The sequence below is a fragment of the Emys orbicularis genome, chromosome 1 (assembly GCF_028017835.1).
Source record: "Emys orbicularis isolate rEmyOrb1 chromosome 1, rEmyOrb1.hap1, whole genome shotgun sequence".
Taxonomy (NCBI): Eukaryota; Metazoa; Chordata; order Testudines; family Emydidae; genus Emys; species Emys orbicularis.
In genome coordinates, this window is record NC_088683.1 from 152,729,628 (window position 1) to 152,753,168 (window position 23,541).

General features: G+C 48.4%; 2 protein-coding genes across 2 annotated transcripts in view; one reads left to right on the plus strand and one right to left on the minus strand.

Moving 5' to 3' along the window:
* Positions 1-15,555, plus strand: part of ACRBP (acrosin binding protein) — a 50,124-nt gene extending 34,569 nt beyond the window's left edge. Inside the window, exons 5-9 of the mRNA XM_065417406.1 lie at positions 11,672-11,804; positions 12,097-12,276; positions 12,392-12,559; positions 12,641-12,727; positions 15,442-15,555. Of these exons, the coding sequence (XP_065273478.1) occupies positions 11,672-11,804; positions 12,097-12,276; positions 12,392-12,559; positions 12,641-12,727; positions 15,442-15,555 (682 nt within the window). The remainder of the gene's footprint in view (positions 1-11,671; positions 11,805-12,096; positions 12,277-12,391; positions 12,560-12,640; positions 12,728-15,441) is intronic.
* A 1,230-nt stretch (positions 15,556-16,785) lies between these two features.
* LOC135884953 (protein Wnt-4-like) lies at positions 16,786-21,128 on the minus strand. Its single transcript, XM_065412917.1, has 5 exons — positions 21,064-21,128; positions 20,512-20,750; positions 18,595-18,726; positions 18,131-18,273; positions 16,786-17,253 (listed from the first exon to the last, which is right to left on the minus strand). The coding sequence occupies exons 1-5, from the start codon at positions 21,126-21,128 to the stop codon at positions 16,786-16,788; spliced, it is 1,047 nt and encodes a 348-aa protein (XP_065268989.1).
* Positions 21,129-23,541: the final 2,413 nt, after the last annotated feature.

Here is a 23,541-nt window from a genome sequence, read left to right on the forward strand (position 1 = left end):
GCATGACCCAGCTCTGACATTCCCATGTCAAACTGGCAGTGGCTCTACTTGCAAGGCTGTAAAATTGCTGTAAAATTGCACAAGATAAATCACTCACATTACTAGAAAACAAACAACTCCAGGCTAAAAGAACAGGAGTACTTGTGGCACCTTAGAGACTAACAAATTTATTAGAGCATAAGCTTTCGTGGGCTACAGCCCACTTCTTCGGATGCATATAGAGTGAAACATATATTGAGGAGATATATATACACACACATACAGAGAGCATGAACAGGTGGGAGTTGTCTTACCAACTCTGAGAGGCCAATTAAGTAAGAGAAAAAAAACTTTTGAAGTGATAATCAAGATGGTTCAGTACAGACAGTTTGATAAGAAGCAAGTGTGAAAATACTTACAAGGGGAGATAGATTCAATGTTTGTAATGGCTCAGCCATTCCCAGTCTTTATTTAATCCTGAGTTGATTGTCTAGTTTGCATATCAATTCCAGCTCAGCAGTCTCTCGTTGGAGTCTGTTTTTGAAGTTTTTCTGTTTTAAGATAGCCACCCGCAGGTCTGTCATAGAATGGCCAGACAGGTTAAAGTGTTCTCCCACTGGTTTTTGAGTATTATGATTCCTGATGTCAGATTTGTGTCCATTAATTCTTTTGCGTAGAGACTGTCCAGTTTGGCCAATGTACATGGCAGAGGGGCATTGCTGGCACATGATGGCATATATCACATTGGTAGATGTGCAGGTGAACGAGCCCCTGATGGTATGGCTGATGTGATTAGGCCCTATGATGATGTCACTTGAATAGATATGTGGACAGAGTTGGCATCGGGCTTTGTTACAAGGATAGGTTCCTGGGTCAGTGTTTTTGTTCAGTGATGTGTGGTTGCTGGTGAGTATTTGCTTTAGGTTGGGGGGTTGTCTGTAAGTGAGGACAGGTCTGTCTCCCAAGATCTGTGAGAGTAAAGGATCATCTTTCAGGATAGGTTGTAGATCTCTGATGATGCGCTGGTGAGGTTTTAGTTGGGGGCAGAAGGTGACAGCTAGTGGTGTTCTGTTATTTTCTTTGTTGGCCCTGTCTTGTAGGAGGTGACTTCTGGGTACTCGTCTGGCTCTGTCAATCTGTTTTTTCACTTCAGCAGGTGGGTATTGTAGTTTTAAGAATGCTTGATAGAGATCTTGTAGGTGCTTGTCTCTATCTGAGGGATTGGAGCAAATGCGGTTATAACTCCAGGCTAAATCTCTCCAATGGCACATTAATTTAACCCCTGGGATGATTCATATTTGAAATACAGTAGAACCCCGTTATCCGACTCTCCATTTTCTGGCTCTCCGTATTAACCAAACAACCAGCTCACACTGGTCCAGAGCTCATGTGGCCACTAGATGGCACTGCAGACTCTCGCTTTCCCATTCTTCAGATTATCCCAATTTTTGATTATCCAATCTGGCTCCAGTCCCAAATAGGTCCGATAAACGGGGTTCTGCTAATTGAAATCCACAGGTGCCTCAGCAGAACCAGTGGGCTTTTGCCAATGACAGATGAAGCATTGCATTAAAGAGTCCCTATCATTGGGATGCTTTTACAGGCCTTGGATGCCTTCCTGGAGAATGGCCCTTGGAAATCAACCCAGGGGTGAAACTGCAACAATGAGCTTGACACAGAAGAGAAGTTCCATTGAAGAAGATACTTTAAAAACCAGACTGACAATCTCATGGAGATGGGAGTCTGAAAGAGAGTTATGTGTCTTAACAGATATGGTACCTGTATAAAAAACAAGCAAACTCTGCCTATGCACTGACCTTTTACTCCTCAAGAAATCTCGACAATGCTCCTGTTATCATTTATCAACAATTGAAGGGATCCTGCCAAAGGCAAAGGTCTTTTCTTTGCCAAAGATGGTTTCTGGTGCTAACACCTGATGAAGAAAGCCCTCATTTGATGTCTTTCTGGACCCTTCTGGTCAGATCTAGATGGCTGTGAATGCCATGTGACTTTTCTCTAGTGCTAGAAGCATACCAGAGATGTCAACATGAAGTGCTAGAGAGACTCAAGAGGGTTGATGTAATTGCAGATGACACCTTAGGGTTTGGTTATGGAGACTCCCTCGAAGAGATTAATGCTGATCATTATCATGTACTGCTTTATAGTACATGTCAGTGAATCTCAAACTGAGTGAGAAAAAAAATGAGATCATGCCTGTCAGCTATGTTGTATATCAGACACCTTCGAACAGCACAGGGCTTAAACCCAAGCCCTGAGAAGGTCCAAGCCATGTGGGGCATTCCTTCTCCACAAATGTGCAAGATATACAGCAATTTGTGGGATTTGTTAATTCATAAACGCATAGAGTTTAAGGTTAGAAGGGACCATTAGTTCATCCAGTCTGACATTCTGTAACAAAAGTAATATAAATGTGGGACTGGAAGGGCCCCAAAGAGGCCATCTAGTACCCCCAATTTCTCCCCCCACACACACACACACACCGAGGCAGGACTAAGTACACCTAGAGCATTCCTGAGAGGTGTTAATGTGTCACAGGTCAGAAAATTTCACCCAGTTACCCCTTTATTGAGCCCTATAACTTTTTTGATTAAAGTATTTGATTTAAAGTCTATCTTCAAGAAATGCATCCAGCCCTGCTCTGAAGACAATAAGAGATGGAGAATCCACCACTGCTCTTGATAGTTTGCTCTAATGGCTAATCAACCTTACTGTTAAAAAACGGTGCCTTATTTCTAATTTGAAATTGTCTCGCTTCAATTTCCAGCCATTGGTTCTTGTTCTGCTTTTCTCTGCTAGATTTAAGAGCTCTTTAGTACCTGGTATTTTCTTCCCATGAAGGTACTGGACTTCTACACTGTAATCAAGTCATCTCTTAATCTTCTTTTGGATCAACTAAACAGATTAAGCTCTTTAAATTTCTCACTCTAAGGCATTTTCTTAAGCCCTTGAGTCAGTTTTGTGGCTCTTCTCTGCACACCCTCCAATTTTTCAACAACCTTTTAAAAATTTTGGCACCAGAACTGGACGCACTGTTCCAGAATCGGTCTCACCAATGCTGTATATGGAGGCAAAATCACCTTCCTACTACTCACTACTTCTCTGTTTATACATCCACGGATTGCATTAGCCCTTTCTACCACAGCATCACAATGGGAGCTTGTCTGAGTTCTTTGTTGCTGCTGTCCAGGCTACAGTCCCTGATTGCATAGGTATGGCCTGCACTCATTGTTCCTACATGTCTGAACACTCCATTTTGTTTGAAAGGGCACCCAGTTTACCTAAAATATTATGTAAAATTGTGAAGGAACTTGTAACTATTCTATGTGATGCTAGCGAGTGAGCATTGGGAGCAATTTTATTACAAGATGATCAGCCTGGAGCATTTGTATAGTGGGAAATCAAGCCTACCTTTTGATGGTTGATGAGTATTTGGATTACTGGGAAATAAATTCCCTTATATACAACAGCAGCAGCCTCTGTCACTGAATGCTGCAAAGCTCAGTTTGCCTGGCATGGAATTTCAGGACTCTTGTAATAGATAATGGACCTCAGTTTGCATGTTGGGAATTTGAACATTTCCCATCCTCTCCCTATCACAGCCAGTCTAATGGCAAAGCAGAAACATCTGTCAAGATTGCCAAGAAACTACTAGAAAAGACAAACTGGGATAGTGAAGATCCATGAACAGCTCTACTGGGCTGGAGAAATACAGCAACAGAAAGCATGGGTGCATGGGCAGCAGCCCATTATAGCATCTCATATCGTACAGACCCTGGACTCCACTGCTCACAGCAAATAAGCTTTTGAAGCCAGTGGTGGAAAAGGTGACAGACCAAGTTAAAGAGCAGTGACAACAAGCCAAATACTACTATAGCTAAAAGAACAGGAGTACTTGTGGCACCTTAGAGACTAACAAATTTATTAGAGCATAAGCTTTCGTGGGCTACAACCCACTTCTTTGGACGCTTATATCTTAGAGCTTGGCTGTAGACAATGCATCCGAAGAAGTGGGTTGTAGCCCACGAAAGCTTATGCTCTAATAAATTTGTTAGTCTCTAAGGTGCCACAAGTACTCCTGTTCTTTTTGTGGATACAGACTAACACGGCTGCTACTCTGAAACCTACTATAGCTAAAAGACAAAGAGCTTCCTGAGCTCCAGATACGACAGCTAGTCGGAGTATGAGGAGTTCCTAATGAGAGAGACAAGAGGTGGAGGGCTGGGACATGTATGGAAAGAGAAGCAAACATCATACATGATGATAGTATAAGAACAATTCTACCATTGCAGCTGTTGTTTCCTGAGATCAGCCAAGGAGCAGTTGATCTCTCTGAATGACTTAAGTGAGTCCACATGGATGCAGCTACTAGCAACCCTCATGACTTGTCATTATGGTGATGCCAGAAAATCTAGCAGCACAGAATTTTCCTGCAGACAAACAGAAAGAGAGGGAAAGAGACTCAAAATATCATCACTTAGAATGGAAGAGCAATAAAGTTGCCTAATAATTTCAAAAACTAATTTAAACGATTGTTTCTTTTATGGGAAGAGAGATGTTACAAGTGTGCTATATGTCTGTATATCTGGAAACAGTTAATAAAAATGTGCCAGTAGATGATGCTTAAAAATCTGTACTATTGTTTAGGGGTTTTATAGGACCAAAAAAGGTTATTGTTGTTATGCACTGCAAACAAACATTTATTTGGCCAGAGAGCAGAAGAGATTGACCCTATAGCCTGGTGGTTCAGGCACTCACCTGGGCTGTGAAAGACTCTCTGCTTCTCTGATTATTTATTCAGTTATACAAAGTGGAACAGCTCCAATAGGAGAGATTGAGCGATGCCACCCCCAGATATTCCATAGCCTATTGACTAAGGTACTCATCTAGGATATGGGAGGCCCAAATTCAGAAGACTTGAAAACACAGGTCTCCCACAGCCCAGGTGAGAGCCCTGACTACTGGACTATTGACTATAATAGGGTAGAGTGGTCCCTCTCTCGCATTTTTCCTGAGAAAGGGTTGATCTGACCTAACTTAGGTGCCTTATTCCAGGGGAGGGCTCACAGCTGTGAATTCTGAGAAGAGATAGACGCCTCCCTCTGGCCTAGAGTTAGGTGCCCCTCTCCTTGAGATTTCCTCCTAGCTAGCTTAGGCTGCTCCTTACTCCATATGCTGGCTTCTATGAATGCCATTCATAGGTGCCTAATTCTTCACATGTGTTATACAGAGAGCCTAGGTGCCTAACTCAGGGTTACATCAACATGGCTACAACAACACTGCATAACTCAGCATTGTGAATTCTACTAAGAGTTACTTATTGGAAAACCCTGGTTTGGAGATTGTTCTAGAGCAGGGATCGGCAACATTTGGCACGTGGCTCGCCAGAGTAAGCACCCTGGCGGGCCGGGCCAGCTTGTTTACCTGCCGCGTCCGCAGGTTCGGCCGATTGCAGCTCCCACTGGCCGTGGTTCCCCATCCCAGGCCAATGGGGGCAGCGGGAAGCGGTGGCCAGCACATCCCTCAGCCCGCACTGCTTCCTGCCGCCCCCATTGGCCTGGAACAGCGAACCACGAACCTGCAGACGCGGCAAGTGTATGTGTTCAAAAGGGTGGAGCTGAAATTCCATCTCTGTTTTACTTCCCTTTCTTGCTTGGAGTCTTCTGTTTGCATATTGTTTAGTTTTATTCTGCATTGGATGGACTGCATTGGATTGGTTTAATGTCATGTTTCCCACCAATTTAATGTTCAGTCCTAGATGTCAGATTGAGTCAAAAGCTTTTTAAAGCCTATGAAGACCCCAAATCTTTCTCCCTGTTTTTTGTCTTTTACATGCTTGTTAATCACATCTGTGGAAAATGAGGGAGATATCTGGACTATCTCTGTTTACCTGCTGTGACAGACCCAGACCAGTGGGGTACAGGAGTCTGGTAGAGGGCAAATATACTGGTCACTGGATGAGTAGTTTTCTGTTCCCTGAGTGACCAGAGAAGGGGCTGCACTAGAGTAATCAGGAACCTGCTAGAACCAGTTAAGGCAGGCAGGCTAATTAGGACACCTGGAGCCAATTAAGAAGAAGCTGCTAGAATCAATTAAGGCAGGCTAATCAGGGCACCTGGGTTTTAAAAGGAGCTCACTTCAGTTTGTGGTGCGAGTGTGAGGAGCTGGGAGCAAGAGGCGCAAGGAGCTGAGAGGGTGAGGGTGTGGGTGTGCTGCTGGAGGACTGAGGAGCACAAGCGTTATCAGACACCAGGAGGAAGGTCCTGTGGTGAGAATAAGGAAGGTGTTTGGAGGAGGCCATGGGGAAGTAGCCCAGGGAGTTGTAGCTGTCATGCAGCTGTTACAGGAGGCACTATAGACAGCTGCAGTCCACAGGGCCCTGGGCTGGAACCCGGAGTAGAGGGCGGGCCCGGGTTCCCCCCAAACCTCCCAATTGACCTGGACTGTGGGTTCTTCCAGAGGGGAAGGTCTCTGGGCTGTTCCCCAACCCACATGGTGAATCTCTGAGGCAAGAAAATCCGCCAATAAGCGCAGGACCCACCAAGATAGAGGAGGAACTTTGTCACACTGGTGTCAGGAGCGGGATCTTGGGGTGCACAGCGCGGCGGAAGAAGGAGGGTGATTAAAAAAAAAAAAAGGGAGAGGGTTTATTTTTTTTCACCACAATGGATGACGTAGTGCGGGCACTGATACAAGCTACGGCGGCCCAGCAGGAGGCTACCCGTGTCCAGGCAGCCGCCCAACAGGAGGCAGTGCGGCTGCAGCAAGAGACTAATCACCTGCTGATGGACCAGGCTGCTCAAGACCGAGCTATGTTGCGGGAACTGGTAAACCAGGTAAAGTCCCTTACAGAGCTGAATCGCGGCCATGATGGGACGCGGCTCATACAGGCCAGCCATTGGCTGCAGAAAATGACACAGGAGGATGATGTAGAGGCATACCTTCTGGCCTTTGAGAGGACAGCCCTACGGGAGGCCTGGCCTCGAGATCAGTGGTCTGGCATCCTTGCCCCATTCCTGTGTGGGGAGGCCCAGAAGGCCTACCATGATCTGCCTGAAGAGGCTGCGGCAGACTACCCCCAGCTGAAAGCAGAGATCCTGGCCAGATCTGGGGTAACGACAACAGTGCGGGCCCAGCAGTATCACGGTTGGAGGTACCAGGAAGACAAAACCCCGCGGTCCCAATTGTATGACCTCATCCATCTCGCACGAAAGTGGTTGCAAACAGAGTCCCGGAGTCCGGAAGAGATACTAGCGGTTCTGGTCATTGACCAATACATGAGGGGACTACCACCAGACCTTCGTGCCTGGGTAAGCCAGAACGAACCCTGCACCTATGACGAGGTTGTCGCCCTGGTAGAGAGGCGAAGGACAGCGAGGGAGCTGACCCGACCAGTTAAGGAAGAGGCACCCCGGGTTAAACTAGCAGCACCAAGCCCTAAAGTTCGGGTGATTGGGCCACCAGGAGGGCCCAGGTGGAAAAAGAGAGAGGCTGAAGGCCCATCAGAGGCCACAAAGAGTCGGAGCACTGAGGGAGAAGAGGATCGTGATGTTAGACTGCCCAAACCAAGAGACCGGGGAATGCCTAGGGCTCCATACAGATGTTATGCCTGCGGGGAGTGGGGACACATAGCTGCACAGTGTCCCAATGCTGAGGAGCCTATGCAGTGTAACCTGGGGAACTGGGCAGATCCATGCTCCCTAATCCACCTTGTGGGGGTCTCACTAACCCCACATATGTATACCAGACCAGTGAAACTAAATGGGGTAGGGACCACGGCACTGGTTGATTCGGGGAGTGCTATCACGCTTATCTCAGGGAAGCTCGTGAAGCGTAGTCAGCTGCTACAGGCTAAACGTACGGGGATAACGTGTCCATGGGACAGTTAGCTACTACCCCACCATCCCAGTAAAAATCGAGATCCAAGGGAACACTACTGAGGTAGCAGCAGGTGTAGTCCCTAAACTCCCATACCCGGTGCTCATAGGGAGGGACTTCCCAGGGTTTGGAAACTTACTCCCAGTAGGGGGATTGGAGAAAGATGGGGACCCAGAAATTGGTGAGGCATCCACAGCAGATTGTCAACCCCCAATCTTCTCTGAAATATCCCCAGATTTGTTCTCCACTCCCAGACAGGGTAGAAAGACAAAAAGGGAAAGAAGGGCAGCTAAGGCCTTGGGAACCCGAATACTGACCCAAAGCCAGAGGGTCGCTCTTGTAGGTAGGCGGACCCGCGCAGCTGAAAAGGAGGCCACGCAGGAGAAAGAAGCACCTGAGTCTGACCCCCACCCTAATGCTTCTGAACCAGTAGAGGCAACAGAGACTGGGCCCCTAGATCTTGGGCAGATTAGCCCCGGGAGAGGAAATTTTGGACAGGAGCAGGCAGAAGATCCAAGGTATGACAACATTAGGAAGGAGGCATGCACAACGGTCCAAAAAGACCTAACCCAGGAAAACAAGCCTTCCAAACAGGTGAGAGTGTCTCCCGATTTAACACCAGACCAGAAGAATGAGGTGTCTGAGATGATCTTCCGGAACCAAGATGTGTTCTCGACAAAACCAGGTCGAACAACTGAGACATATCACCACATTGTCACGAACCCTGGGGCCAGAGTAACAATGAGGCCCTATCGGGTGCCAGCGGCAAAAAGGGAGGAAATAAAAGCAGAAGTAAAAAAAATGCTGGCGTTGGGGATCATCGAAAAATCCCACAGTCAGTGGTCCAGTCCAATCGTGCGGGTGCCCAAACCTGATGGCACCACAAGATTTTGCAATGACTTCCGGCAACTAAACGAAGTATCCCAGTTCGACGCGTACCCCATACCTCGCATAGATGAGCTAGTGGACCATCTGGGTAATGCCCGGTACTTGACTACCCTAGACTTGACAAAGGGGTACTGGCAGATTCCCCTTGCAGAAAACGCAAAGGAAAAGACTGCGTTCTCTACACCAGAGGGTCTTTTTCAATATACTGTCCTCCCTTTTGGACTACATGGGGCCCCAGCTACCTTCCAGTGCCTCATGGACAAGCTATTACGCCCGCATAACAGTTATGCTGCTGCCTACTTGGACGATGTGGTCATTCATACCCCAGACTGGGAAACCCACCTGGAGAAGGTGGAGGCAGTCCTCGATACCTTCAGGCAAGCTGGCCTTACAGCAAACCCTGCCAAGTGTGCTGTAGGGTTTACAGAGGCCAAATATCTTGGCTACATTGTGGGTAAAGGTTTGGTAAAACCCCAAGTGAACAAGTTAGAGGCCATCCAAAATTGGCCCCGACCAAGTCGCAAGAAACAAGTCCGGGCGTTCCTAGGTGTGGTGGGGTATTACCGACGATTTATCCCCCACTGCATATATTATTCTATCTGACTACAGGGAGTTAAATTAAAAGGGGCTGTTAGGAAGAACAAGCAGGAAACAAGACAATGGACGAGATAAGACACCTCTGGGTAAGCAAATTCAAGGGAGTTAAGAGAACAATGGCTGGGCCACTAATTGGGAAGATGCTATTTCCAGCCACCAGTCAAAATTACCATAGCTGATTTGACAAGGCTGAAGGTCTAAGGTCAAAAGGAGACTAGACAGTTAACTCTCTAGAGAGGGAGAGGGAAGTTCAGCCATCAGGGAATTGTTTGCAGAGAGTAGAGGGACTGAGACACAGGCCCTACAGGATGGGTCTGAGGCAGCTGGGCTTGACTAAGCTTGAGGGAAATTATAAACTTTAGGCGAGAGCCAGGTCTGTATGCCTTTGGTTGTTTTAACTCTCTTCTCTGGTTGCAATGTACCTTTGGGTGAATAAACATTGCATTTGTTTTGAAGAAACTGTTTTGAGTCACTTCAGTCTGCTGCTGGTCACAATCCCAGAAGGATGTTTCTTCCAAGTACCAAATACAGCTAGGCCTGTCAAGATATCACAGGTGGTAAACAGGGGCTGCAACCAGACATCAGTCTAAAAGAGGCAGAGTTCCACACAGACAGGGATGAAGGCAGTAAAAACTGTCACGTGAGAGGCACACTTAAGAGGGACTGGAAAGGGGTGTAAGGCACTGCTCTCCTTGTAACCATGATAGCACCTGTAGGGTAATAATGTGGCCTATAGTTCATTTCTCAAGGAAAAACAGTTTGGCATGCCTGAACTATGTTGTGACTGGTCAGGTAATGCATTATTCTGTTGCTGAAGATACTACAGAATAGCTAGCCAACTGTTGCTGCTCAAACAGAGCCCTTTATATTTGTTTAGGTTGAGGGATCTCCGCTTTTGTATTCAGGTAGCTTGTCCATTGACCATATCTCAGGGAAGTGTCCAGACTGGATGGTTAGGTTAATTAACTAACGAACCCGGATGGGTTGAGGCAAATTGTTTCAATGTGTTTTCAGGTGTTGGATACCTTTGTATAGGTCCCAGAAGTGTTCTGTCCAGATTCTACTATTCTGAATAGATGGGGTTTTTTTTCTTTAGCTGGCTTAAATTTTTTCCAGATTTGCCAGAAGCATTTGGTGTCCATCATATCTTCAGTCTGTGTGAATTTTTCCGTCAGGTGCTCCAGTTTTTTTGCTGGAGCACTGATTTGTTGTACATCAGTGAGCTGTGGCAAGCTGTGTGTAGGTCAGTGACATGTACCTCTCTGTGTTTTAAGTTGGAGAGTTTCTCACTTTATTCCTGAGTATATGGCAGCTTCTGTGAAATCATTTTGCTTTCTCTTGGAGTGGCAGTCCTGTTTTGTGTGGTTAGGATTGTGTGGTTGTGTGATTAGGGATGCTGTGCTGGTCTGGTAAAGACTCTGAGAGAGTCTTTTGTGGCAATGTTAATGTCATTTGCTATTTGGCCAGAGTGTTTGTTTGATGTGCATTCATTAGGTTTTTGAAGTTTTCAGGGCGGTCTCATGTTTTTCTTTTGAATTTTGTCTCCAGATCTCTTTCCTGGGTTATCTGTAGAGGGTTTGTAGTAGGTGGTTGTCTGCTGTTATTAAGTAGGATTTGTTTAGATATAGGACCAGTTCACTGTGGTCTGGTAACACTCTCATGCACATACACGTACTGTGAGTGCCTCACCCACACCTTTGGAGAGCTCATTATACAGCTGCACAACCACAACCTTGTGCACATACCTGGAGAGTTTCTTGCACCTATACTCTTGTACATGCATGGCTGAGGCCTTCTCATGCACACAAAAATACCCTTATGAGTGTGCACAGTGAGTTCCTCACACACCCACTCTTGGGCCCATGTCTACTGAGCTCCTCACAAACACACACACACACACACAATTATGTGCACACTAAAAATGCATGAAACTTCCTTGTCCAGTGCACTGTTGTGTTGTGTGTCACCACAGCTGACAATAAGCAGTTCTCCAAGATCTAATTCCTATATCTTCAAATAAACAAAACTAGCAAGAACTGCAGTAGTGCCACCTGATAACTCTCAGTAATGCTATTCATTGTACAAATTCCCCTTCACATATTGATAAATATACACTAATACACATACATATTACACATACACATACACATACAAACACTGCACACATGCCTGCCACTCATACAAACACACAGAACTTCTGGACTATGAGCCAGTGCAGCACTCTCCGCTCATCCCTTAAAGAACCAGCAGGAAACTACAGATCCCAGATATTGACTTGCTGTTCCTTTATCTGTTTCTTACTCTGCATTAGCCTCTTAGCTCTGGAGAGGGATGAGGCTCTGGTGATTCTCTGCTATGCAATGCTGGAGGGGATCTGCCTATCATCAGCCATTACCCAGGCTTGGAAGCGAATGGAGGCAAGAACCCTTGGATTTGGGGATTCGGTAAGAATCACTATTTAGCCTCCGTGGCAACACTCCCTAATCCCTCTTAGCAGTTCTTCCTGACTGTAGCCCCAAATAGCCAGTGCTCTGGCTCTGCTCTCTACAGTCCCTCCTGTTGGAAGAGGCTGGGGCTGGAGTGGCTAGATTATAAATTAGATGGGACCTACACACAGAGTCTGGTCCAAGAGCATGGGAGGCCTTTGAGACCAGCTCTCAGTCTCCCCATGCCCTCCCTCCCTGCCCCACTCAGTCCACAACAGCCCCTTCACCTTGCCATTTTCTTCCTCTCTAGGTGTGCGATAGTCTTGGAAGGCACCACATGGATCTATGCCCTGACTGTGCCTTCTGCTCACTGAAGAGGGAGCAGTGCCATGGGGTGTCAGATCTGAGACGTGTTCACTGCAATGTTGGCACCTTCACTACCTACATCAACCCTGAGATCTCTGCCCAGTATCAGGCTGTGGGCAATAAGGTACAGACCCAGCTCCGCTTGTACCCAAGGCTCTGAGGCAGGTCTTGGATTAGGCATAACCGGGGCATTGCAGTAGGGACGCTTGCCTGTCTCTAATCCTCTCCTCTGTTTGCAGGTTGGTTCCCTGGAGGCAATGGGGTATTATGGGATGGAGGTGTACGGAGGGCTGCGTGCAGATTATTGGTGTGGCCGCCTGGCCACGCACGGCTGTGATGACCCCCGCGTGATCCTTTGGCTGCAAGTGGAATATGCTTTCTTCCAAGGAGGAGACTTCCCAAACAAAGTAAGTGCCGAACCCCACTGTCCACTCATCCCTCCTCCTCACCTCTATTTTCTCTCTAACATTTCACTGCTCTCTCCCCAGATCTGTGACTCAGATAGAGTTCAGCACCCTAATTACTGTGCATTCAAGAGTCACCAGTGCCTACAGCGCAGCCTCAGCAGCCAGAAGGTGAGGAGCAGCCCCACTCCCCAGGGATCTACCCAGCTCCACACTGACCATTCACAGTCCAGAATGGCAGCCCTCCCAACTCCAGTTTCCCATCTCTTGGCTCTGTCCTGCCCCTTCCCTGCCCCAGGATTTTCCCCTCCTGCAGGACTTGAATTGGGGTGGGGTGTATGTGGTGGTACTCTCCTAAGCTCTACCCACAAATCAAGCTTCACCCACTTGGGTTTCCAAAAAGAGATGCCACTTGTAGTAGACGGTGCAGATGTTCAAAACATGATCAGACATCCTCTGCTAGACTCTTCGGGCTTGACTCCTCAGTGGGATTTGGTTATACCTAGAACCAGGCACATACCATGTGCCTTGGACTCATGTGATAAAATTTAAATTTAAATGTCCATCAAAAAGTTTTTCTAGTCTTTATGATTTTGAAGAAAAATATGAGTGTAATCGATGCAATGGTGCCAGTGGGGAGAAAGCAGCAGAGGAAGGTGCACCAACCACTAAGGTCAAAGAGAAATCCACCTGACCCCATGTCAAGGCTGAATCCCCACTCTGTCACTCTGAGTGCAGAAGGTAGGGGCCTGCAAGGATTTTAAAAATTAATACTGGCCGCTCCAGGCTTGTATTAAATTCCCAAGGTTACAGCTTTTCTCTGACCTTGGCTTGGTAAATGCTGCCACCACCCAAATGCAAAAAAACCCCTTTGAACGCAGGAAGGAGCACTTGGGAATTCCTCCCTGTGGGGTACCCTTAAGCGCGCTCTCTCTCTCTCTCTCTCTCTCTCTCTCTCTCTTTCTCTCTCTCTCTCTCTCTCTCTCACACACACACACACACACACACACACACACACACACACACACACACACACACACACACACACACACACACACACACACAGGAAGAGCTGAGAAAGAAAACGAAGGAAATTAGCTGTGGCTACGAGCTAATTAAACAACATGTGCACAAACCTCTTAGGAGGTCCAGTCCTGTTCTTAAAAAAGGTAATTTTTTATTAAAAACAAAAAGAAAGAAAATACATCTGGAACTTGGGCTTTTGCTAGATTTTAAAAGAGCAATTCCAAAAATCAAGCACCCAAAATAGCTTTATTAGGGGTTCAGCTTAAAGGTTACAAGCAAACAAAAGCATCTGGGTTTAGCACAGAGGAGATCCACAATCCAAAATAAAGAATAAACCTGATTGCATTTATCTAAACGTACCCTATCCAACGGATTCCTTCTAGGTATGGAAGATAATTTTTCATACCTGGTTCAAACCTTACACAGCATTCTTGCTTACAGCATTGCTGCTCTGTCATAGAATCATAGAATATTAGGGTTGGAAGAGACCTCAGGAGGTCATCTAGTCCAACCCCCTGCTCAAAGCAGGACTAACACCAACTAAATCATCCCAGCCAGGGCTTTGTCAAGCCAGGCCTTAAAAACCTCTAAGGAAGGAGATTCCACCACCTCCCTAGGTAACCCATTCCAGTGCTTCACCATCCTCCTAGTGAAAGTGTTTCCTAATATTCAACCTAGACCTCCCCCACTGCAACTTGAGACCATTGCTCCTTGTTCTGTCCCTGCAGCCCAGAGAACAACAGATAAAGGGAAAGTTTCTTTCCCCATTTTAAAAAGTTCTAGCCTTCTCATTGGCTCTTTTGGTCAGGTGCCCACTTTTTTTTCCTCTTTACCTGGGGGACTTTTTAACTCTTTAGAGGTAAAGCAAGTAAAGAACAGCTACCAAGAGGGATTTTACAGCTAACCGGCTGGCTGGGTGTCCATCAAAGGAAGCTATCCCACTACTTTATTTATCACACCCCATACCCACCACCAGAGTCAACTAGACCTCCCCCCCCTCAGGCTCCACTCCTTCTCTAAGACCTTTGGCTTCACAGACTGGGGGCAGAAAAGTTGTGTATCTTCCAGGCACCATGCACTAGGGGCACAAACTCAAAGGTCACTCACAGTAGATTATGCAAAATTCCATAAATTGATCCTCCTCCTTCCTTCCTTATTCACAGCTGTAATTAGATGTAAAACAGATACCTTGTCGCTCTAATATCCTGGGACCGACATTGCTAACAGATATACCTCACCCACCTTGTCTCTCAGATAACAGTGCTGACATTTTAAATCAGCATAATTGGACATGTGAGTTAGCACCCACTGAAATAACGTGGCAGAGTTAAGCTTCTCAGAGCCCTTGTTTCAAGCTGTCTGCAGATTCAGGCAGATGTCATGAGTTCATATTTTGAAGGTTTTCTTCAGAACCATCAGGGCTAGAAACTTATGTCATAGATTTGTAGAGTTTAAGGCAGAAGGGACTATTAGATCATCTAGTCTAACCTCGTGTATATCTCAGGCCCTTAACCTTCAAAAAGTTATTTTTAATTAAATCTGAAATTATGGAGAACAAAACGAGAGAAAAATAAATAAATCCTAGGTCACCAACCTAGTGCAGCCCAGCCACATTTTCCATCAGGGATTGCCCCTCTGCCACCTTTGACTGGTTCTCCTCACCCAGGGTCTCCACCCTGCAGTGACCTAGGGACAGGGCCTTCTCTTCCCGACCCTCCATTGGTCAAGAGACAGGCTCTCATACTTGCAGGGCTCATGTTACGGGGAGACAGCTCCTTTCACTCCCAGGACTCCCTTGACTGGTGTTTGGGTCCCTTGACTCTAGGGTGGGTTGTCTATCTCTCTGTCTATCTGCTCAGGTGCTTCGTCATGGTTGCCGCAGGAATGAGACATACCAAGTGCTGAGTGAAGAGAAAGGCGAGGAGGAGGTGCTGCTCTGGAGCCAGAAATTCTTCAGCTTGACTGAGGGATGAGTGGAGGAGAGAGGACAGAGGGAGACCCCAGGGATGAAGGAAAAAGGGGGCATAGGGCACTGAATGGACCCTGTGGAGGCAGAGAGTGAGGAGAAACTTGATAGGACCTGAAGCAACTTTTCCCAACCTCTGTCTGTCTCTCTGTCCCCAGGGATAACGTCTGGTGCCCACCCCTGCTTTCATCCAAGTGCCACAGCCTCCTCTCTGCTCCATACAGCAGTGTGAATGACAGCACCCCAGAATTCACTGGGGAATCCCTGACCTTGGCATTTCATTTGACACCAACCCGGGCACTATACAGTTTCAGCTGTCCCCCGGGTGCCTCTAAGGGTCAGCAGCTGGGAAAAGGGACTCCAGCAACAGGAGTGGCATCAACCCTGGGGTGATTCACTTGGAGTCTCTGCCAGTTTCCAGGTTCCTGCCTGATGGCCCTTGCCCAAAGCCCACAATGTCTTTTACCCTCAGGCCTCCTGCCATGGACACAACCAGTGGGTTGTTTCCTATATATTATGTTTTGGTTTATAAAGAGCCTGTTCAGCCAACGTGCTTCACTTTCTCTGTTCTTTTATCTGCTGTTCTTTTTGAACCACGTGGATCCTCTCCCTAGTACTCTTTCATCCACACTAGCTTTGTCAGCAGTGTCTCTTGCACTCTCACTGGGTTCTCCTTGCGCATTCACACATTCACCAGTGCCCCTCATTTAACTGCATGCAAAGGGCACTGGAGTCCTGAGCCTTCAGAATGGACTCTGAGCCCAGTCTCCCCCACCCCAGTGCATGCACGGAAGTGCCCACCCAGGGTTTCACGCATACAGTAGCTCACGCTCGCATCTTTTGCTAATACAATAATTTTATTCCTAATATTTTAAGGGTTTATTTGACTCTGTGGGTTCAACCCCATGCCCCCTCCCAAAAAATTCAGAGAATGCCATCACAAGCGAGTAAACCCAAATACCCTTGAGCCACATCCCAGACAAACCCCTCTGTAACTGGGGAGCAACCTCTGTGCAGCCCCCCCAGAGATGCCCCCTCTGGAGCAATCAGCTCCCTCTTCATTGAAGTGGTAAAGGGTCTCCGTCCCTTCCCCCCCCCCCCAATTTGTATATTCCTCTCTGGAACTCTGTCCCTCTCTCTGAGTCATCCCCTCCCCATGTCTTCCCCAAGGTTCCCCGCCTCTTGGTGCTGGCACTCTTGCCCACCACTTGCTCCCTCCCCCCAGCTCAGCTCCCCCTCACCGGCAGGTGTGCACCTCCACAAGGTGGCGGCACTGCTTGCACTTGACTGAACAGCACCAGTGGAACTTGCAGCTGCATCTCTCCACCACCTCGGCCTGGGCCGTGTGGAAGCCTCGCCTGCAGCACAGCAGCTCGCAGCCATCCATGGCATGGGACGTCCGGTTGCACTGGCGTCCGGAGGTGCCAAAGACCCCACTATGGGGGTCCCGGTCACAGAAGTCTGGGCTGGCCACCAAGTAGACCAGATCATGAGCTGTGTAGGGTTTGAAGCGGGAGCTCTTGGGCACCAGGAGCTTGCGGGAACCAACCCGCTTGGGGTGCACCTCTGTGGCCCCCTCAAATTTCTCTTTCAGGACATTGCCCACCTTGCGGAATGGGGGCATCACCTTCCAGCAGGTGCGGACCTCGCAGGAACCTGACACTCCATGACACTTGCACTCTACCTTCATGTGGGACAGGATGGCCTGGCAAGTAGAAAGCGTCTGTCAGCAGGAGGTGGAGGGCCTCATGCAGCCCACCTGAGGGTGCCAGTGAGAAGTGGATTTAAGCTTACAGTGGAGCTTCTCCTTACCACCCAGGGGGTGCTGAACATGGGGAGTGTGACACAGAGAGTCAGGGAAAGGGAAGCCTGGGGAAAAGGGGACACTCTAAGGTGTGTGACAGGGAACAGAGAATGAATGGAGGCTGCTCACAGGAATATGAAATACAAGTAACTGATCCACTCATCAGCTGAAGGGATCCACTATGGGTGGAAAGGACCTGCCCAGAACTACAGCGATCCCTTTGCACAGGGATATGAGCAGGCCTTCTCAAAAATGAGAAAGGGATCCACTCTGAGGTTGTAGAAGAAGGGATCTACTCTGCCACAAAGGAAAGGAACAAGATCCACTGTGAGTCAGAGGGAGGGTCAGGGACCTACTCAGGAGGCAGTGGCTGGGGAAAGTGATCCATTCATTCAAAAGAGGTGAAGGGATGGGGAATTGCCTGAAGGCAGAGTGAGGGAAATGGATTCACTTTAAGAAAGAGGCAGAGGAAGGGGAATCCACTTCTAGACTGTAGGAGGGAAAGAAAGCTGCTCTGAGGGAGGTGGAGCTGAGGAATTGGGATCCACTCCAAGGCATATAAGGAACAGGCTCTGCTCTGGGGCAGAGCAATGATAGACTCTGAAGGAAAGGCAGGGAATTGGATCCAATCAGAAGGGAAGGGCTCTCCTCAGAGGTAATCAGTTTGTGGGTGCCACTCTAATCTGGACAAAAGGAGTGGGGGATGGGACAGTCTCTGGCCCCCAACGAGGCGCTCAGACATCTGGGTATGTTCCCCAGCACATGGTACCAACCTTACCTTCCTACCAGCCTCATTGTTGTGCAGGTTCATGAGTGCTCGGCTGGACGAGACACCACGGCTTCGCTCAGGGTTATCCACGAAGGCTTGAGAAAAGGCAATACCATAGGACAGGTTGTCAGAGCAGCCTGACCACTGGAATCCTGGGGAAGAGAGAGAGAGTCCATGAGGCAGAGAGGCTGCTTCAGGTGTGGGGGCAGATGTAGAGGTGTTCAGGCTTCCCAAGCAGGGAAAAGAAGATCACTCTGCTCATATCTCACTGGCCCCACCCTCCCTATACTGTTCTCATCCCAAGGGCATGCAGTGGCGGCACTCTCCATCCCCATTTATTTTTCCGCTCTCCTCTGCACCGTCCCCTTCCCAGGGATATGTAGCAAGCTTTGTTGTCTGCTCCTGTTCATCCTTCCAATTCTTCCCATGTCAATGGGGGGCTTCTTTCTCCAGCACCAACCACCTTCTGTTACCTTCTGGGCTGACTCCACGGATCTTGCGATCACATCCACACTTCTCCAGCTCCCCACGGCTGCAGGCCCGGGTCACAGCGAACGCCACTCCCGCTGATGAGATGGCATGAATGAAAGCAGATTCTCGTGTACCTGCAGAAGAGACAGAAGCAGCCTTTGGAAGGAACAATTTCTTCAAGATTTGTCTAAGGAATTTCTCCTTCAGTTCATTTGTGGAGAGAGGAAACGTTGCAGTTTCATCTGCATTAGACACACGGAGGCAGCCTGAGACACGCAGGGGCTATGTGATAATGCTGTGTCACTCCCAGAAAGGAGATGTTCAAACAGAGATCGCACTGGTAAATCATTAAAGGGAGTTTTGCTACATCCTCAGAGGTCTTGGATCCCACAGCAGGGAGAGGATAGCCCCTTGTGGTAGGGCACCAGGGAGATCCCACATGGCATGCACGCAGCTCTGGGCTCCTCAGTCCCAGAGGTCTCATGTCCCCAACAGGGAGGGAAGGGGATGCAAGTCTCAGAGGGAATTTTTTTAGGGGGAGAACCAGAGAGCATGCAGTGAGTCTGAGCGCAGGAACCATCCTGCAGCCCTGAGGGGGTCAGTGAGCCTGGAGAGTCACCCTCCAAGTGAATGGCCTGGAGCCTCATTTCTCAGGCCTAAAGCAAGGCAAATAACTAATTTTTTGGTTTGCTGGCAGTTCTGCAAAAAAAAAAAAAAAAAAAGGTTAGCTCAAACTGAAACAGTAACATATTTTTGGAGAATCAAATTAGGGAAAAATCATTTTGGGTTAAACAAAACATTTTGTTCATTTTTGGAAATTGTAAACGTTTTTTAAAAAGCAAAGAAAATGAAGGGCTTTGTTCACAAACAGAAGGAGTAGGCGATGCCCCTCATGATAACATTTAGCTCAGCAGTTGGGGCACTTATCTGTGGGAGAGAGAAGGGAAGGCTCCCAGGTGCATGCTCAAGCTATTCTGGGGTAGAGCTGTCTTGAGATCTCCTACTAAAGCTGTTCCACTGTGTATAAAATACTTAAATAGTCATTGGGCCACCGTGAGAGACAGACTGACTCTATAGCCCAGTGGTTAGGCCCCCCACCTGAGAAGTAGGACACCTGGCTTCCAGTCCCTGTGCTAATGATTTTTTTATTTGCAATTATATAATTTATATTTTAATAATTATAATTATCCACAGTATAACACCTTCAACAGGAAAGATTGAGCAAGCCCCACATCAGAATACCCTGGTGGTCAGGATACTTTTGTGGTAAGGACAGCTGGGGTCAAGTCCCTGCTCCTGAGCAGGATTTTGAACCTGGGTCTTCCACATTCCAGGTGACTCCTCTAACCATTGGGTGAAAAGGTTGCGGGGGAGGGGGAACACCTCCTCCTCCTGTTTTGTGAATGGTGCCTAAATCCCCTTGTAAAGCTAGCCCAAAATATTGAAACATTTTGTTTTCCTTTTTTGTTTCAACTGAAACAATTCACCAAAATCAATACAAAGTCACTGTATCTTTCAGTTGACTTGAATCTACTTTCCAAACACAAGCACGCTCCCTTCGGGTTTGGTGAGCATTAGGTTTAATAGTATGCATGACCATTAGGATGAATAGTCTAGGTGAGCATTAGGAACAGTGTCTAATTGACCACTGGAGTCAGGGTGAACATTAGGGATAGACTTAGGGAGTGGTTTAGCCGGAGTACTAGTGTTAGTTATAGCATGTGTATATAGTCTAGTGTTCTACTTACTATTAGAATTAAGATAAGCGTGGTAAGGTTTGGTTTGGGGCTAGGGTGAAGGTTTAAAAGTTAGGTTTAGTGTGAGCATTAGGGTGGGGTTTGGACATGAGCCAAGTAGTTGGGCACTGATGGCAAATGTTCCATGCACTGCCTAGATCTGCCTAACTCTTGACCTCTGACCTTGTATGGCAACCTTGCCAAAGACCTGTAGCCCCTGAAGAGTGGAGCAATTCCATCGACGGTTGTGAAACTGGTGCTGACACTCCTCTATGGCCAGCTCTGCTCCATGCTTCACTGAGTCCATGGCTTCCACTTGCCGCTGGCAGATTCGCACCTGCTCCTCCGCCAGGCCCTTCAAGCCCTCACAGGCACTGGAATCTCGCAGAGTCCCTCGCAGGGAGGGCTGCTTTGCCAGGTACCTGCGCAGAGGGATAGAGAGAGTTAGCCACGCTCAGAGATGGGCTATGGACACGCTAATAGCTCAAAGGGAAAAATCCCCCTTCATAGCCTCTTAGAAGAACCCATAGGGATACTCTCAGACTCCCTCTCCCCGTGTGATCAGACTTCCACCCACCCCAGGGGATCCCCCAGCTTCTCTTTGGGGTGCTGAGGTCTCCTACACCTCCCTTTTCCTGTGAGATCTGCCTATCGTCTCTTTTGTGGGGATTAGGGTCCCTCACCTTCCCTAGGGGACCATTAGGTCAGGCAAGCTCCAGCCCACACCATACTTACAGCCAGGTCACAGCACAGATGTGCCGCACTGAAATCAGCACAACATACAGCTGGACAATCTCCATCTTCTCGCTGGAGAAATCTTAGCCACAGCCCCTCTGCCTTAGCTGCACAAATGCCTTTCTCTCTTCCCCAGCGCCTGGTGCCAGAGAGTCACTCCCAGGGCAGTCCCAGTCCAGCACTGCGGAGAGCAAGTACCCCCACCCTCCACAACAACCATGAGCTGTCTCTGCGTGCCTGTCAGCACGGGAGCCCCGGAGGACAAAGAAATCTCCCAGGTTAGCACTGTAGGGGCATCTACAGTGCCACTGTCCTGTAGGGATTGTGAGACATCACTGGAGGGTCAGGAGCATGGGACAGGGGCTCCACAACAGCTCTCCCAAAAAGGTGGTTCACATGGTGGAGTTCCGCATGAACAGCAAGCAGCCCCTGTACCCACAATTCCACATGCAGATTCTTTAAGTCCACTCCTCGGATGAATGCTTTATACTCTTGCTCTCTCTCCCCTGCAAATCACGCTGCCCACAAGCCAGCAGGGGAACAGAGTGAGACCCTATTGGTAACTAATAGGCTCCTCTATGCAGTGAGGTCCCAGTAGCACCAGTCCACTGTTGCATGGTGATTCAGTTCTCTGGCATCTTTTTCTACCACCAGTCCCTTTGGGAAGCGAGGGTGAGTCCCAGTGCTGGTTTCCAAGAGTGGCGCACAAGGAGAGCTGGTGCTGGTCTGGGCCTCCTTCACCTCCCAGCTGTCTTTCTTGGTGACTTTCTCTCGTCTGGCTCCTCTGGGCTAGAGATTCCTCTTTTCTGTCCTGCAACCCTCATGGCTACAGCAAACAGACACAGCTCAGGCTGCTGCTTCTGGCTCTCTTAACTCTTTCCCTGGCAGCTCTCCCCCACCCCCAGCAGCCTGAGGTGAAGGGACAGCCCTGGAAATGGGGTGGGGGGGTAATACCTCTCCCTGGGTGGGCTATTTGTGCAAACTGACATGGTCTAGGTTGGTAAATATGCCCCCCTCCAAAAAAACCCTGCACTGTGGAACCACTGAGGGATTAGGCAAATTTAACCCTTGTGTGCTGGGAGCAGGAACATCCTGAGAGAAAGTTTTTTCCCCTAAACAGGACTGGGAAACGCCCACCCTCCTGTAGGCTAAGGAAGGTTTAATTCCTCATGTAGTAGTTACAACTGGCTATACCTCTGACTCTGGCTGAGGTCTCACGTCACACATATGAGATAGTCTTTTAGTCACAGGCTTTACTGAAATTGCCCGCCATACAAACAGGGCTGGATAGTGCTCTGTACTATGGGTCCCTCTTGCAGCCCTCTGCCCCCAACTCTCATGTCTCCATCTCTCTTTCATCTTCCCTCCTCCCAATCTTGGTTTTATCTGTTCCGAGACTGAACTCCCAGGCCAAAGACATGTTGGGATCTGCAGCTCCAGGGTGTAACCTCCAGCACGCCCCCAGTAAGCTGGTCTTACCTGCTGCCAACTCAGACAGGGGGCGGGGAGGTGAGGAAATGCAGGTGGTTATGCTGCTTTTCCTGGTGAGCTGAGGGTCCATGATACAGCTTCCTGACCTTGCCTGGGACAGCACAAGAATGGCAGCTCATGGGCTGAAGTGTCAGAAAATCAGAGAGGTGGGTAAAACTTTCCAACAGAGACAGCAGAGAACTATGGGCCAAAATTAGGGACCCACAAAGATCCCACTACCTGGAATGCACATGGTGGGGCATGGGCTGCTATGCTCAGCTGAGAGAACTGGGTGTGGGTGTGTGTGTGTGTGGGGGGGGGGGGGTTGTTCCCACATAGGGGTTAAAGACTCTCACTGCCCTGTAAGGGGTGAAGTGCAGACTCCTCCCCAGTATCCCGCGTGCTCTCTCTCTCCCTCCAAGCCTTTAGTGGGGCTGGATTCTCAATGGTAATTCAAAAGACACTAAAAGTAGTAAGAACAAAGATCCCAGCAACAAGGAAGCAGGAAAGGGGGTTTGGCTCAAAAAAGCAAGCACTAAAATGAAGCTGGATGAGATCAGGGGCTGGGCTGCCATTGTATCCTTGCAGGATTTATGAGCAGCAGAGACATATATCCCCGGAGTGTCACCCACTGAATCAGGAGGCAGTGACAGCCAAACAAGGGCCATACAGAATGAGAAAAACAAACACAAGGCAGAACATCCAACAGGCAGAGGAGCTGGACGAGAGCAGCAGAGAAAGGGCCCAGGCAGTGATGAGCCCACAGGGGCTGGGAATAGCTTCACAGCCCCAGAAGGGGGTACTCTCACTAAGGCAGGAGGCAGTGACAGACTCGTTGGGGAGAGAGAATAGGGCTCAGAGTATGGCAGAGGGGAGTGTCTCCCTGGTCCCAACAGCCTCCCCAAGGTGAAGGGCACAGATACTACAGAAAATGAGACCACAGTGCTAAACGGCACCAGAGATACAGAGGCTATGGAAAGAGGCAGAAACCTCTCCTACTCTCCCTTG